General features: G+C 35.6%; 1 protein-coding gene across 3 annotated transcripts in view; it reads right to left on the reverse strand.

The window, feature by feature from the left end:
- The window catches only part of RAVER2 (ribonucleoprotein, PTB binding 2), a 136616-nt gene that overhangs the window by 59014 nt on the left and 63174 nt on the right, over nt 1-14428 (reverse strand). For 2 of the 3 annotated variants that reach the window (XM_055585587.1, XM_055585589.1), the window contains exons 6-9: nt 6191-6276; nt 3280-3384; nt 3020-3131; nt 805-1076 (exon numbers count right to left, since the gene is read on the reverse strand). In XM_055585587.1, the coding sequence (XP_055441562.1) occupies nt 805-1076; nt 3020-3131; nt 3280-3384; nt 6191-6276 (575 nt within the window). The remainder of the gene's footprint in view (nt 1-804; nt 1077-3019; nt 3132-3279; nt 3385-6190; nt 6277-14428) is intronic. The other variant, XM_055585588.1, reaches the window with a different exon arrangement.

The following is a 14428-nucleotide window of genomic DNA, read 5'->3' on the forward strand; positions in this document are numbered from 1 at the left end:
CTACTTTTAAATATTAAAATAATACTTAATTAGCTACAAAAATATATATATTTTAGAAATAATATTGTATTTTAAAGAATAGCATTATCATTTACTAAGAAATTCTTATAAAGAATATTATATAATTGGATAAGTATTAATGGTACTCCTATGCTTTCCTAAACTACAAAATTTTGAACCTATATTACAGTATATTTGAAAATTATGCACATCCCAAGACTTTTAGAAAAGTAAACATTTACAGGAATAAAGAATTCATATTTAAACATTTTATAATGATAGATTTAAAAAACATTTTATACATATATTTTATTTACAAACTGGCAAGTAATTAAGCAGAATCCCAAACATCATTTGGCATAACTTATCAAAAGATAGATTTTTGTTTATAATAATAGCTTTTTTTAAGGCTCCAATATTTTCTTCTTTTGAGAAGCAAATGCACACTATGAAAACAGTCAGCATGTCATTGACATGGGAATTATGCAGTTTGTAATATATACTTTAAGTATATTATCAACTTCTTTTGAAATACAAAAATAGTTCAGATTACTTGATGCTTTATAAATTATAACACCTGTAAAATAACCAAAAAATTAAATACTCTAGAATTAGAATCATTTAAGATACACTTAAAAAGGAATATATACATATTGCTTGGTAGTATACGCACACATGTAGTACACATATATATACTTCATGTAGATACATGTGTGCATTTATATATATGTGCATGCATGCATGCACACACTTTCTCTTTTATACACACACACACACACACACACACACACAGAGTTTTCTTACCCCTGAACTTATCTCCAGGCCTTTTGGCTGACTTTGTTGTTGCTTTTGATGTCCTGTGAGCAAGCCACCAGCAGTAAGGTTTGGAAAGCTCTGCAGATAAGTCTGTGACCCTGAGAAATTTCCTTCTGCCATTCCCACCAATGCTGGCTGTTTCTCCTGAGTGCTCCCATGCCCTGGTCCAGCTTGTCCAGCAATGTGCTGATTTGGAAGGAATGGTAACATGCCCATGCCAGTTGTTATGGTTGTTTGAGTTGGAATCAAATTAGGTGCTGCTGTGAATGATAAATGCAAAAAATTTTGGTTAGATGAGGCTTATTCACAATAGTCCTTTTGATTTTGTCAAGTTGTGGGAAAAATGTGCAGAAACCTATTTTTTAATCTATTAGAAAACAGTTAAATTTAAAATGTGAGGTTAAAGGTTGTAAATTAGCAGCATCTTGTATGGAAAAACAAAAACCTCTAATAGTAATCACACTTTTCCTATTTCAGCAACTTTCAGTATAATCTCAAGGATACTATACTCTTTCATTCCAAGTTTTAATTGCACACTTTAGAAGTTGACAGCATGTACTTTTTTGCATTTAAGTTATATCAGTGCCTTTAAAAAAAAAATGCCCACTGTAATTTGCCAGCTTCTATGTTTGAAGGGAATAATTAAATAAGCTTTCAGTTTAAAAAATTCTCTGAGAGTCAAAAATTATTAAAGTTACATTGACCCAATAATTATATTTAGTCAGCTGACTTGTACCAACTCATGAGTCAAATACACTGTCTCCTCCCAGCTCCTGAGTTCAACATCTTTGCATGGGTAACCTGAAATCAGCCTTGGTTGGACTGTTTACAAACAAAAGTCCACAAACACCACAAATCAAGATTTTTTTTTTAACTCAGAGAGTTGATTTTTAAACATCAGCACACCACTGCTTTAAAAAACATCAATGTTTGTGAATGGATAAGCACCAAATGAAAGTTTAATACATGAAAGTTTTACATTTTTATTTACAGGGATTAAAAAGAAATTCTGAAAGGAACAGAAGCTTTAATAGGAAAATTCTGAATCATTCCATTTTTTAAAAATCTATAGGTCAAAGCTAAACGAAAAGAACTAGTTTTGATAACTATTGTAATTAAATCAAAGTTAGACTTTAAAAATTATCTAAACAGATTTCTTAATTTTAGTACTTATTATTTGTAGATAGATTCTTAGTTCTATTTTTGAGCAACATATTTACTTGGACACTTCTAATTTTCAGTGTTATTAAAGCAGCAATGCTGAAGCAATTGGCTAATTATTTAACCCAACATAAATAATAAATATCTGCATAAGCTTTTAAGCATACAAAATTTAATTTTTAGGACTCATCACACCATAAAAATTTCTATACCTGTCTGTATACTGGTTTAACTTTTGCCCAATTTCAATAGTCTGAATTGATCATTTAACTATTTCACTTGGCTTCATGTACAAGAGGTTCAACATGCTACCCATATTTAACTGACTTAAAAAAAAAAATCACTCGTGATGGCTTTTTTCTTTTTTTCCCCCTCAGCATGCTTACTTTGAACAAATTTCAGTGAAACTTCAAACTGAAAATGCCTTTCAAAATCACACTCAAGTAAAAAATCTTGGTATACTACCATGGTGTTATTCTAAAAAGAAAAATAATTGTTCTGTTTAAATTTGTCATATTTTAGAAGTACAGAGTACATCATTTTTTTCTGCTACTATGTTGGAGTTCACATTTTAAAAAGTATACAAACAATCAAACTTTAACTTTACAATTACCAGATATTTCTTAATAATCAAACTTTAAATTTATAATTACCAGATATTTCTTAATAAAAGCTAACAGTTTCTTCATCCAGGCAAAAGTTACATGGATCACTCTGCAATGTGCTGTCAGCCCAGTGGGCAGCATGTCAGTCTCAATGCATTTATGGCTTTGCCTCATGCTTCTATGAGTCATCATCAAATATTAACGCATATCCAACAGAGAAAGTCTAATCTAGGCATAGAAGCAACTCCATCAATACATAACTTATCAATAGTATTCTAATGTTAAAAATAGAAAAGCCCAGAGGGCTCTTGAAACTTTAAATGATTAAAAAAACTCAAATCTGACCTTCCTGTAAACACAAGTAGAATACAGGTACACTATCTTTAAATCTCAAATCTGACTGTTTACTGACGTCTCAGCAAATACACATCATTTACTTTTATGTACTTCTCCAAGATGGCCCAGCTCTGTTTTCAATGGAAGCGGTGACCCTATCCCTACGGCAGTCTGAAGTACCATAGCTGGGGGTTCTCCAAGTAAGCCCGGTTTCTGCAAAAGAAAAAAGAATTTTGCTCGTGGCAGCAAGATATAACCTAATAAAAAAACTATACATGTGAAAATTCATAAACCATCTGACCAACAGCGTGACTACAGAAAAGGGGTGAACTCATTTCAAAACAAAAAATTCCATACTTACATTATTGGTATGTATATTCTCAAACTTCATTAGCTGTTGCTGAGCCAGTGGTACGTGAGAAAGATTCTGAAGAAATAAATTAGAAGTATTACCCATAAGTGAGCTCTGTGAAAATGACAAAACATTAAGTTAGCTTAATTTTGAAGAGGTAATTGTTGTGTAACCCAATTCATTTTAAAGTTGAATTCCCCCATTGATCTGAGCACAAGCAACAGCTTCTTATCCTACTTTCCAATTATAGGCAACACTAATTAATTCTTTCAGCAACATACCAGATGTGACCATGTAGTCATGAAACTAATTCCACATTTCTTCCTTCTTTTCTTTCATCCTTTCTCCCTTTTCCTCACTCCCTTCTGGCTTTGATATCAGTATCTTTCAATCATTTATTTGCTCATTTTATTCATTCAGCAAAAATTTATTGAGCATTCCTATATGCCAGGCACTGTGCTACATAGAGAAAAAAACAATGTGATCTGCTCTCATGGATCTTACAGTCCCCTGAGGAAGGGAGACGTTAATTATAAAAATATACAATTAATAATGGCGATGAGTGTATGAAGGAAAAATACAAGGAATGATGAGAACACAGAGTGGTGGAACTTGATTTAGACTGATAAATTCAAGGAAGGTTTCCTTGAGCAACTAACTCATGCACAGAGATCTGAAGGCTGCAGAGAAATAACTAGGTGAAGTCTGGGGAAATGAGGTGGTGTTGGGATGGGAAAGATTTCAAGCAGAAGAAACAGCAGGAGGAAAGACCTAAGGAGAAGAGAAGAAAGTCCTTCAAGGACCAAAAGCAGTTCACTATAGCTGGGACAGGGACACCTAAGGCATATGAGAGGCAGGGCAAGGCAGTTTGGACAGGCCCTCAAGGCCATATTAAGCAGTTTGGTCTTTGTGTTACTCGCTCAGTCGTGTCTGACTCTTTGCGACCCCACGGACTGTAGTCCGCTAGGTTCCCCTGTCCATGGGATTCTCCAGGCAAGAATACTGGAGTAGTTTGCCATGCCCTTCTACAGGGGATCTTCCAGACCCTGGGACTGAACCCAGGTCTTCTGCATTACAGGTGGATATTTTACCATCTGAGCTACCAAGAAAGACTTCTTTCAGTCTTTATTTTAAACATTTGGTCTTTAAAGTAAAATGAGTATTGTCAAACTCTGGACTCTTCTCCCATATCACTTTAAACCTTACTGTAATTAACTGGTTGTTTTCTCTATTTGCGACCCCACGGACTGTGAATATTTTATACAATGCTATAGCATAAATGGCTAACAGAGTGTCTAGTACATGTTGAGTAAATGAATGAGTAATGCATAAGGTCCTATGTTAGATTCTAAGAATGAAAAATACATAATAGGCCTTTCCCTTAAAAAGTTGGGTTTAGCCACCATATGATTCAACAATCCAGATCACTCCTAGACATATACCCTGAGGAAACCAAAATTGAAAAAGACACATGTATCCCAGTGTTGATTGCAGCACTATTTATAATAACTAGAACATGGATGCAACCTAGATGTCCATTGACAGATGAATACATAAAGAAACTGTGCTATATATATATATATATATATATATATATATATATATATATATAAAAATGGGATACTGCTCAGCCATAAAAAGGAACACCTTTGAGTCAGTTCTGATGAGGTGGACAAACCTAGGGGCTATTATACAGAGTGAACTAAGTCAGAAACAGAAATATAAATATTGGATACTGATGCCTAAATATGTAATCTAAAAAGATGGTATTGATTAATTTATTTGGAGGGCAGCAATGGAGAAACAGATATAGAGAACAGACCTATGGACCTGGGGGGGAGGGGAGGAGGGAGAGGGTAAGATGTATGGAGAGAGTAACATGGAAACTTACAATACCATTTGTAAAATAGATAGCCAATGGGAATTTGCTGTATGACTCAGGGAACTCAAACAGGGGATCTGTGACAACCTAGAGGGTGGGATGGGGAGGCAGAAGGGAGGGAGGTTCAGGAGGGAGGGGACATGAGTGTACCTATGGCTGATTCCTGTTAACATATGACAGAAAACCACAAAATTCTGTAAAGCAATTATCCTTCAATTAAAAAAATAAATTTAAAAAAAGTTGGGTTTAGGAACAGACATTCATTTACTCAACCTACAACAACCATCTATTTCATATTAATATTAGGTTTGATTTGTAATTATGCTTCTATATGGATATAGCCTTAAATAGCACCTGAAATTAGTAGGTAATATTTATCTCCAATATTATGGATATTTATGTACACAAACATATTTAAAATACTTATCTGAAAAAGGTAAGAAAGATATTTTTCACTCATATATAAATTATCTTTATAACATTGATTTTTAAAATTAATTTATTTATTTTAATTGGAGGCTAATTACTTTACAATATTGTAGTGGTCTTTGCCATACGCTGACATGAATCAGTCATGGGTGTACATGTGTTCCCCATCCTGAACCCCCCTCCCCCTTCCCTCCTCATACCATCCTTCAGGGTCATCCCAGTGCACCAGCCTTGAGCACCCTGTCTCATGCATAACACTGATTAAGTTTTAAGAATAGAGCTATTGTTCATTTATTTTTCTTTCTGTAAGTTTTTGGGTCAAAACCATATAAGACTTGCTTTGAGCTACTGATTTATTTCTAGAAAAATATACCACAAAATATACCTCTTTACTTCTTAATGTCCTACAAATAGGAATCAATAAATATATAAGCTATGCTGCTTTGATTACCTTATTAAGTTCTGTTTTTATGTAGGTACATTTATTACTAAGAACTTTATTTAAAAACAAAATACTCATTTAATTCCTTGAGAACTTTAAGTGTTAAGAACAAAGAAAATATTCATTCCTAATTTTTTATGTTTCAATACTCAATGCTATTTATATACCTGATGTGCTTTATTCAAGTGTAAAAATGCAGGGGAGATGGATGGATTCATCAGATGCGGCAAGCTGTGAGGTGTTCCAAGAACTGCTTTAAGAAAATAAAAGCAAAAATTTATCTTTATGATATACATATATGGAATTAAAAATAAACTCCAAAAAGGGTAGATGAATATTACTTAACACACTCAACATATTCACTGGAAGTTCAATGATATACTCATCTTGCCATTGTACAAAAAGTGACAGGTGTCCTTCCTTGTCTTTCAACTCTAGAATTTAAAATTCCAATACCTTCTGTCTCAACGGCAAAACACCAAACCTAGTCTTTCTCTTTAGCACTTAGTGCAAGAAAACTAATTATATCTTTTAATAAATAGAATACTAATTAAACCCATGTTATCTGCTCAGTGTTTCTGTCAGTTTTTTTGAGTATTTTGGCAGAGGGTCAGGATGGGAGGGGAAGGAAAATATACAATCCTGTTGTTAAAGCTTATAATCCAGTTGAGGAGAGAACACATTATATTAATAGGTACAGTTAAACAACACTTCATAACAAAAAAGAAACAATACTGTACATAGTTGATAAATAAATGATAAGCATGCTTTTTATCAAGATTGTCTAAGAGTACAAAGACCAGAGTACGTATCAGAAGAGACTTGTTAAGAATAGACAATATACAGACAAAAAGACTCATGAGATAAAAAATATATGAAGCAATTTCATCTAATTATTAGATATAAGTAGTCATAATATACAATTAATTAGAATTACAGAAGGTCAAGCTTAGAAAGTACTTCAAAAAGCATGTAATCCAATGATGAAACATATTTGAAATTTATATATAATATCACTACAAATTCACTCTATGATTTAAAAACCTTGTTTCAAATTTTTGTTACTTATTGAGGCAGATCATTACATCTTTGGAAAACTGACCATTAGAAAGTACTTTCTTTGGAATAAACCAGTTTCCTGATAGGTGATGGGAAAATTAAGATCATCAGAGTAAGTTGCTAATGAAGGAAAATACTGTTTATTAGAAAAGAGGGATAATGATGATCATTTCATAAATAGAAAGAGATCAAGGGGATGCAACAATCATGTCTGTGCACCTAACAAAGCTTCAAAATATATAAAGCAACAATTTCTAAAACTGAAAGGAAAAGGAGACAAATCCACAGTTATGATAAGAGGTTTCAATACCTCCTCCTCTCATTTTCCAGTCACTGCATTTTGTTAAAAAACATTAAAAATTTTTTCACAGCTTTTAGTGAATACAGTATTTCCCAATTTAAAACAGTAACAACTAGAATTAAAATGTTCTGAAAATGTTCACAGTCTCACATCTAGCTGCCTTTACCCTTAGATCTTGGCTAGGTCTCCCATTCAGCCTCTTCTCCCCTCAATAATTGATAGCATGCTGTTGCTCTTTAGTTGTTCAATCATGTCAAACTCTTCAACCCCATGAACTGTAGCCCACCAGGCTCCTCTATCCATGGGATTTCCCAGACAAAATACTGGAGTGGGTTGCCATTTCCTTCTCCAGGGGATCTTCCCGACCCAGGAATCAAGCCTGGGTAGGGTTTGACCTGTCCATGGGGTCGCAAAGAGTCAGACAAAACTGAGCAACTGAGTGTGCATAATTCATCCTGATAACAGACCAAAAATAAGAAAGCCACACTGATGATATCAACAAATGGAGAAAAGCAGTAGATAAATTCCAGAAATTATTATGACAAAATTTCTCAGCAATATAGGAATAAGTTCCCATCTTGGAAAAAAAATCTGTAAATTAAAAAATATAGCTAAGATAATGCTTAATAATAAAAGAATGAATGCTTTCTCTGTAAGGTCAGGAAGAAGGCAAGGATGTCCACTCTCAAAAGTTCAATGCAAAAATTTTCCGGAGATTTCTATCTACTGCAGTAAAGCAAGAAAAATAAAAGGTATATATACTGTAAAGGAAGAAGTAAAACTTCTTGTAGATGACATGATAGTCTATACAGAAAATCCTAAGGGCAAAATCTGCTAGAGATAAAAAGCAAGTCTGCATGATACAAGATAAATATACAAAATCAGCTGTACTTGTATATGCTAGCAACAAGCAACAGGAAATAAAAATTTAGAAAGTAAAACTATTTAAAATAGTATCAAGAATGTATAAAGAATACAGCAACAAAAAGAAACACAACTCTGTTTAAAAACAGGCAAAGAACTCGATTAAGCATTTCTCCAAAGACGACATAAAAACAGACAATATGCACAAGAAAAGATGCTCAACATAGTCATTAGGAAAACTCAGATCAAAACTATGATGAGTTGCCAGTTTATTCCTATTTGGATGGCTAAAATAATAAAAGCAGAAAGTAACAAGAGTCTATGAAGATATGGAGAAATTGGAACCCTCGTACACTGCTTTGGAAGTGTAAAATGGTGCAGCCACTGTGGAGACAGCTTGCAGGTACTCAACAAGTTAAACAGAGAATAAGCACATGATCCACCAAGTCCCGCTCTAGGTATATAACCTCAAAAGAACTGAAAACAGATGCTCAAATGCTTGTACATGAGCATTCATAGACAACACTCTTCATAATAGTCAAAAGGTGAAAACAACTCAAACTGTCCATCAGTGATGAATGAATAAACAAACTGTGACATATGCATACAATGGAGTATCATTCAGCCACAAAAGGAATGAAGAACTCATACATGTATTACAGCACTCAAAAACACCATGCTAAGTGAAAGAAGCCAGACACACAGTGACTTCTGTTTATATGAAACATCCAGAATAAACAAAAGACAGAAAGCACATGGGCTGTTGCCAGGACCTAGGCAGAGGGAAAATAGGGCAGTAACTGTTTAATGGGTACAGATTTTATTTTGAGGTCATGAAAATGTTTCTAAAGTTAAGCAGAGTTTGTGATTACAAAACACTGTGAATGTACCAAATGTCACTGAACTATTGGCTTTAAAATGATTAATTTCATGTTATGTGACGTCTGCCTCAAAATTACAATAAAAAATAGTATCAAGGAATATGAAACGCTAAGGATAAATCTGAAAAAACGTGTGTCAGATTTACACCTTGAAAACTACAAAACATTGTTGATAAAACAAAAGAAGACCTAAATAAACGGAGAAATATATTTATGGCAAATTGTTGTCAATTCTGCACAAATCAGCATACAGATTCAACACAATTCCAAATTCCCAGCAGACATTTTTCACAGAAATTGACAGCTGATTCTAAAATTTATATGCACACACAAAGGACCCAGGATGGACAAAACAAACAGAAAAAGAATAGAGTTGGAGCACTTACACTTACTGTTTTCAGGACTTACTATAAAACTATCAAGACAATGCAGTATTGGTATAAATACAGACATTTAGATCAATGGAACAGAATAGGGAGTCCAGAGACAGATTTTTGACAGATTTTTGAAAAAAGTGTCAAGAAATTCAATGAAAAAGGATAATCTTTTTTAACAAATTATGCTAGAACAACTGCAAAAAAATATTAACCTGGACCTTTACCTCATATTGTAAATAACAATTAACTTGAAATCATTTATAAACCTAAACTTAAGAGGTAAAATTATAAAACTTCTTGAAGAAAACACAGGAGGACATTTTTGTTATCTCGAATTTGGCAAAGATTTTTTAAACATGACATAAGAAATATGAATTAGAAAATAAAAAAATAATAAACAGGACATTGTCAAAATAAGCAATTTTCTTCTTCAAAAGATATTAAGAATATAAAAGGATAGCCTACAGAGTGGCTGCAAACCCAAATATATCCAATAAAGGACTTGTATCTAGAATAAAGAACCCTAACAACTTAAGAAGATCAACAGCTGGACCACGTGTACACCTGTGGTGGATTCATGTTGATGTATGGCAAAACCAATACAATATTGTAAAGTAATTAGCCTCCAATTAAAATAAATGTAAATTTAAAATAAATAAACAAAAAAATGTAGAAAATATTTCAAAAGATATATTAACTAAGGAGATATAAAGATGATAAATTAGTACATTAAAAGATGTTCAAAACCATTTGTCAAAAGGGATATTCAAATTAGAACCACAATAAGATATAAACCAAACAGAAAGGCTAAAATTAAAGGGTCAGTATGTCAAATGTTGGTGAGGACACTGAGTGAACTACAGCCTTGGACACTGATGGTGAGGATGTAAATTGGGCAGAAAACACATTAGAAAACAGGTGGGGAACTTCCCTGGTGACGCAGTGGTTAAGACTCTACTCCCAATGCAGAGGGTCCAGGTTCTATCCTGATCAAGGCAAACCATTCAATATCACAGTAATCCAAGTTTATACCCCAACAAGTAATGCTGAAAAAGCTGAAGTTTAATGGTTTTATAAAAACCTACAAGACTTCTAGAACTAATACCCAAAAAAGATGTAATTTTCATTACAGGGGACTGCAATGCAAAAGTAGGAAGTCAAGAAACACCTGGAGTAACAGGCAAATTTGGCCTTGGAGTACGGAATGAAGCAGGGCAAAGGTTAACAGAGTTTTGCTAAGAGAACACACTGGTCATAGCAAACAACATCTTCCAACAACACAAGGACTCTACACATGGACATCACCAGATGGTCAATACCGAAGTCAGGTGGATTATATTCTTTGCAGTCACAGATGGAGAAGCTCTATACAGTCAGCAAAAACAAGACTGGGAGCTGACTATGGCTCAGATCATGAACCCCTTATTGCCAAATTCAGACTTCAATTGAAGAAAGCAGGGAAAACCACTAGACCATTCAGGTATGACCTAAATCAAATCCCTTACGATTATACAGTGGAAGTGAGAAACAGATTCAAGGGGTTAGATCTGATAGACAGAGTGCCTGATGAACTATGGACAAAGGTTCGTGCCATTGTACAGGAGACAGGTATCAAGACTATACCCAAGAAAAAGAAATGAAAAAAGGCAAAATGGTTGTCCAAGGAGGCCTTACAAACAGCTGAGAAAAGAAGAGAAGTGAAAGTCAAAGGAGAAAAGGAAAGATATACCCATTTGATAGCAAGGAGAGATAAGAAAGCCTTCCTCAGTGATCAATGCAAAGAAATAGAGGAAAACAACAGAATGGGAAAGACTAGAGATCTCAAGAAAATCTGAGACACCAAGGGAACGTTTCATGCAAAGATGGGCACAATAAAGGACAGAAATGGTATGGCCCTAACAGAAGCAGAAGATATTAAGAAGAGGGGGCAAGAATACACAGAAGAACTATACAAAAAAGATCTTCACGACCCAGATAATTACAATGGCGTAATCACTCACCTAGAGCCAGACATCCTGGAATGTGAAGTCATATGAACAAAGTTAGTGGAAGTGATGGAATTCCAGTTGAGCTATTTCAAATCCTAAAAGATGATGCTGTGGAAGTGCTGCACTCAATATGTCAGCAAATGTGGAAAACTCAGCAGTGGCCACAGGACTGGAAAAGGTCAGTTTTCATTCTAATCCCAAAGAAAGGCAATGCCAAAGAATGCTCAAACTACCACACAATTGCACTCATCTTACATGCTAGTAAAGTAATGCTGAAAATTCTCCAAGCCAGGCTTCAACAGTACATGAACCATGAACTTCCAGATGTTCAAGCTAGATTTAGAAACAGCAGAGGAACCAGAGATCAAACTGCCAACATCTGTTGGATCATTGAAAAAGCAAGAGAGTTCCAGAAAAACATATACTTCTGCCTTATTGACTATACATCTACTTCTGCCTAAGCCTTTGACTGTAGATCACCACAAACTGTGGAAAATTCTTCAAGAGATGGGAATACCAGACAACCTGACCTGCCTCCTGAGAAATCTGTATGCAGGTCAGGAAGCAACAGTTAGAACTGGACATGGAACAACAACTGGTTCCAAATCAGGAAAGGAGTACGTCAGTTCAGTTGCTCAGTCGTGTCCAACTCTTTGTGGCCCCATGGAATGCAGCATACCAGGCCTCCCTGTCCATCACCAACTCCTGGAGATTACTCAAACTCATGTCCATTGAGTTGGTGATGCCATCCAACCATCTCATCCTCTGTCGTCCCCTTCTCCTCCTGCATTCAATCTTTCCCAGCATCAGGGTCTTTTCCAATGAGTCAGTTCTTCACATCAGGTGGCCAAAGAATTGGAGTTTCAGCCTCAGCATCAGTCCTTCCAATGAATATTGAGGACTGATTTCCATTAGGATGGACTAGTTGGATCTCCTTGCAGTCCAAGACACCATATTAAAAAGCAGATACATTACTCTGCGAACAAATGTCCATCTAGCCAAAGCTATGGTTTTTCCAGTAGTCATGTACAGATGTGACAGTTGGACTATAAAGAAAGCTCAGTGCTGAAGAATTGATGCTTTTGAACTGTGGTGTTGGTGAAGACTTTTGAGAGTCCCTTGGACTGCAGGGAGATCCAATCAGTCCATTTTAAAGGAGATCAGTCCTGGGTGTTCATTGGAAGGACTGATGTTGAAGCTGAAACTCCAATATTTTGGCCACCTGATGCAAAGAGCTGACTCATTTGAAAAGACCCTGATGCTGGGAAAGATTGAGGGCAGGAGGAGAAAGGGATGACAGAGGATGAGATGGTTGGATGGCATCACCGACACAATGGACATGGGTTTGGTTGGACTCCAGAAGTTGGTGATGGACAGGGAAGACTGGCATGCTGCAGTCCATGGGGTCGCAAAGAGTCAGACATGATTATGCGACTGAACTGAAAGTTTCATCTAATTCTGAAAAAAAAAAAAAGAATTGTAGGAGGGATAATTGACTGCATAATAGGCTGAGCTGGACACCTCTGAAGATACTTCTTACACAATAATAATTGATGATTATATTAAGTACTTAATATGAACATTGTTGGTATAATAATAAATTTAACTGGTCTTTGTCTTTGGTTCCTAGAGGGGAAACTCAAACCCCTGGAACTTGCCCAGTGGATAGGAGTGTTTTTGTTATGCTAATGAATGAGGTGACTCAGGGTAGGCCCCTACATGGCTTCAGAATGGGGACTGGTCATACCTGAAAGACCTAACATGTGATTATTGAATGGGGGCTTTGAGCCATGTGATACTGAGGTAGAAGATAGATGGGCCTGTAGGTGGGCAGCTGATGTTTGTCAAGTAGAGTAAAATTCAAGCCTTGTTCTTACCCAGACACTCCAAGGACAAAGCTAGTGGCACAAGCTGAATTCTGCTAAAGCAAAGAGATAAGGTGCCTGAGGTCAAGGAAGACCTCCCTGTCTGCATGTGTGCAGGAAGGCTTCTTAGGGGGTCAAAAAGGGAGAGGGCATCACCCCATAATAACTGTGGACATGTACCCATAGGCCTCTGTGGTAGGATCCATCTTATCAAAAAGGTGCTCACACATCTGGGGGAGGGTCCAAGGATCAGTCGGGTGTAAAGAAAGAAACAAGATAATTGGCCAAATGTAAACCTCGAATAGCCAAAGCAATCTTAAGAAGAATGAACTGGAGGAATCAACCTGCCTGACTTCAGACTATTCTACAAAGCTATACTCATCAAGACAGTATGGTACTGGCACAAAGACAGAAATAAGATCAATGGAACAAAATAGAAAGCCCAGAGATAAATCCACGCACCTATGGATACCTTATCTTTGACAAAAGAGGCAAGAATATACAATGGAGAAAAGACAATCCCTTTAACAAATGGTGCTGGGAAAACCTGGTCAACCACTTTATTTTTTGTTGTTGTTGTTGTTTTTCTTTTTTTTATTTTATTTTATTTTTAAATTTTACATAATTGTATTAGTTTTGCCAAATATCAAAATGAATCCACCACAGGTATACATGTGTTCCCCATCCTGAACCCTCCTCCCTCCTCCCTCCCCATACCATCCCTCTGGGTCGTCCCAGTGCACCAGCCCCAAGCATCCAGTATCATGCATCAAACCTGGACTGGCAACTCGTTTCATACATGATATTTTACATGTTTCAATGCCATTCTCCCAAATGTTCCCACCCTCTCCCTCTCCCACAGAGTCCATAAGACTGTTCTATACATCAGTGTCTCTTCTGCTGTCTCGTACACAGGGTTATTGTTACCATTTTTCTAAATTCCATATATATGCGTTAGTATACTGTATTGGTGTTTTTCTTTCTGGCTTACTTCCCTCTGTATAATAGGCTCCAGTTTCATCCACCTCATTAGAACTGATTCAAATGTATTCTTTTTAATGGCTGAGTAA

This window comes from Bubalus kerabau, chromosome 6 (genome assembly GCF_029407905.1).
Source record: "Bubalus kerabau isolate K-KA32 ecotype Philippines breed swamp buffalo chromosome 6, PCC_UOA_SB_1v2, whole genome shotgun sequence".
Classification (NCBI taxonomy): Eukaryota; Metazoa; Chordata; class Mammalia; order Artiodactyla; family Bovidae; genus Bubalus; species Bubalus kerabau.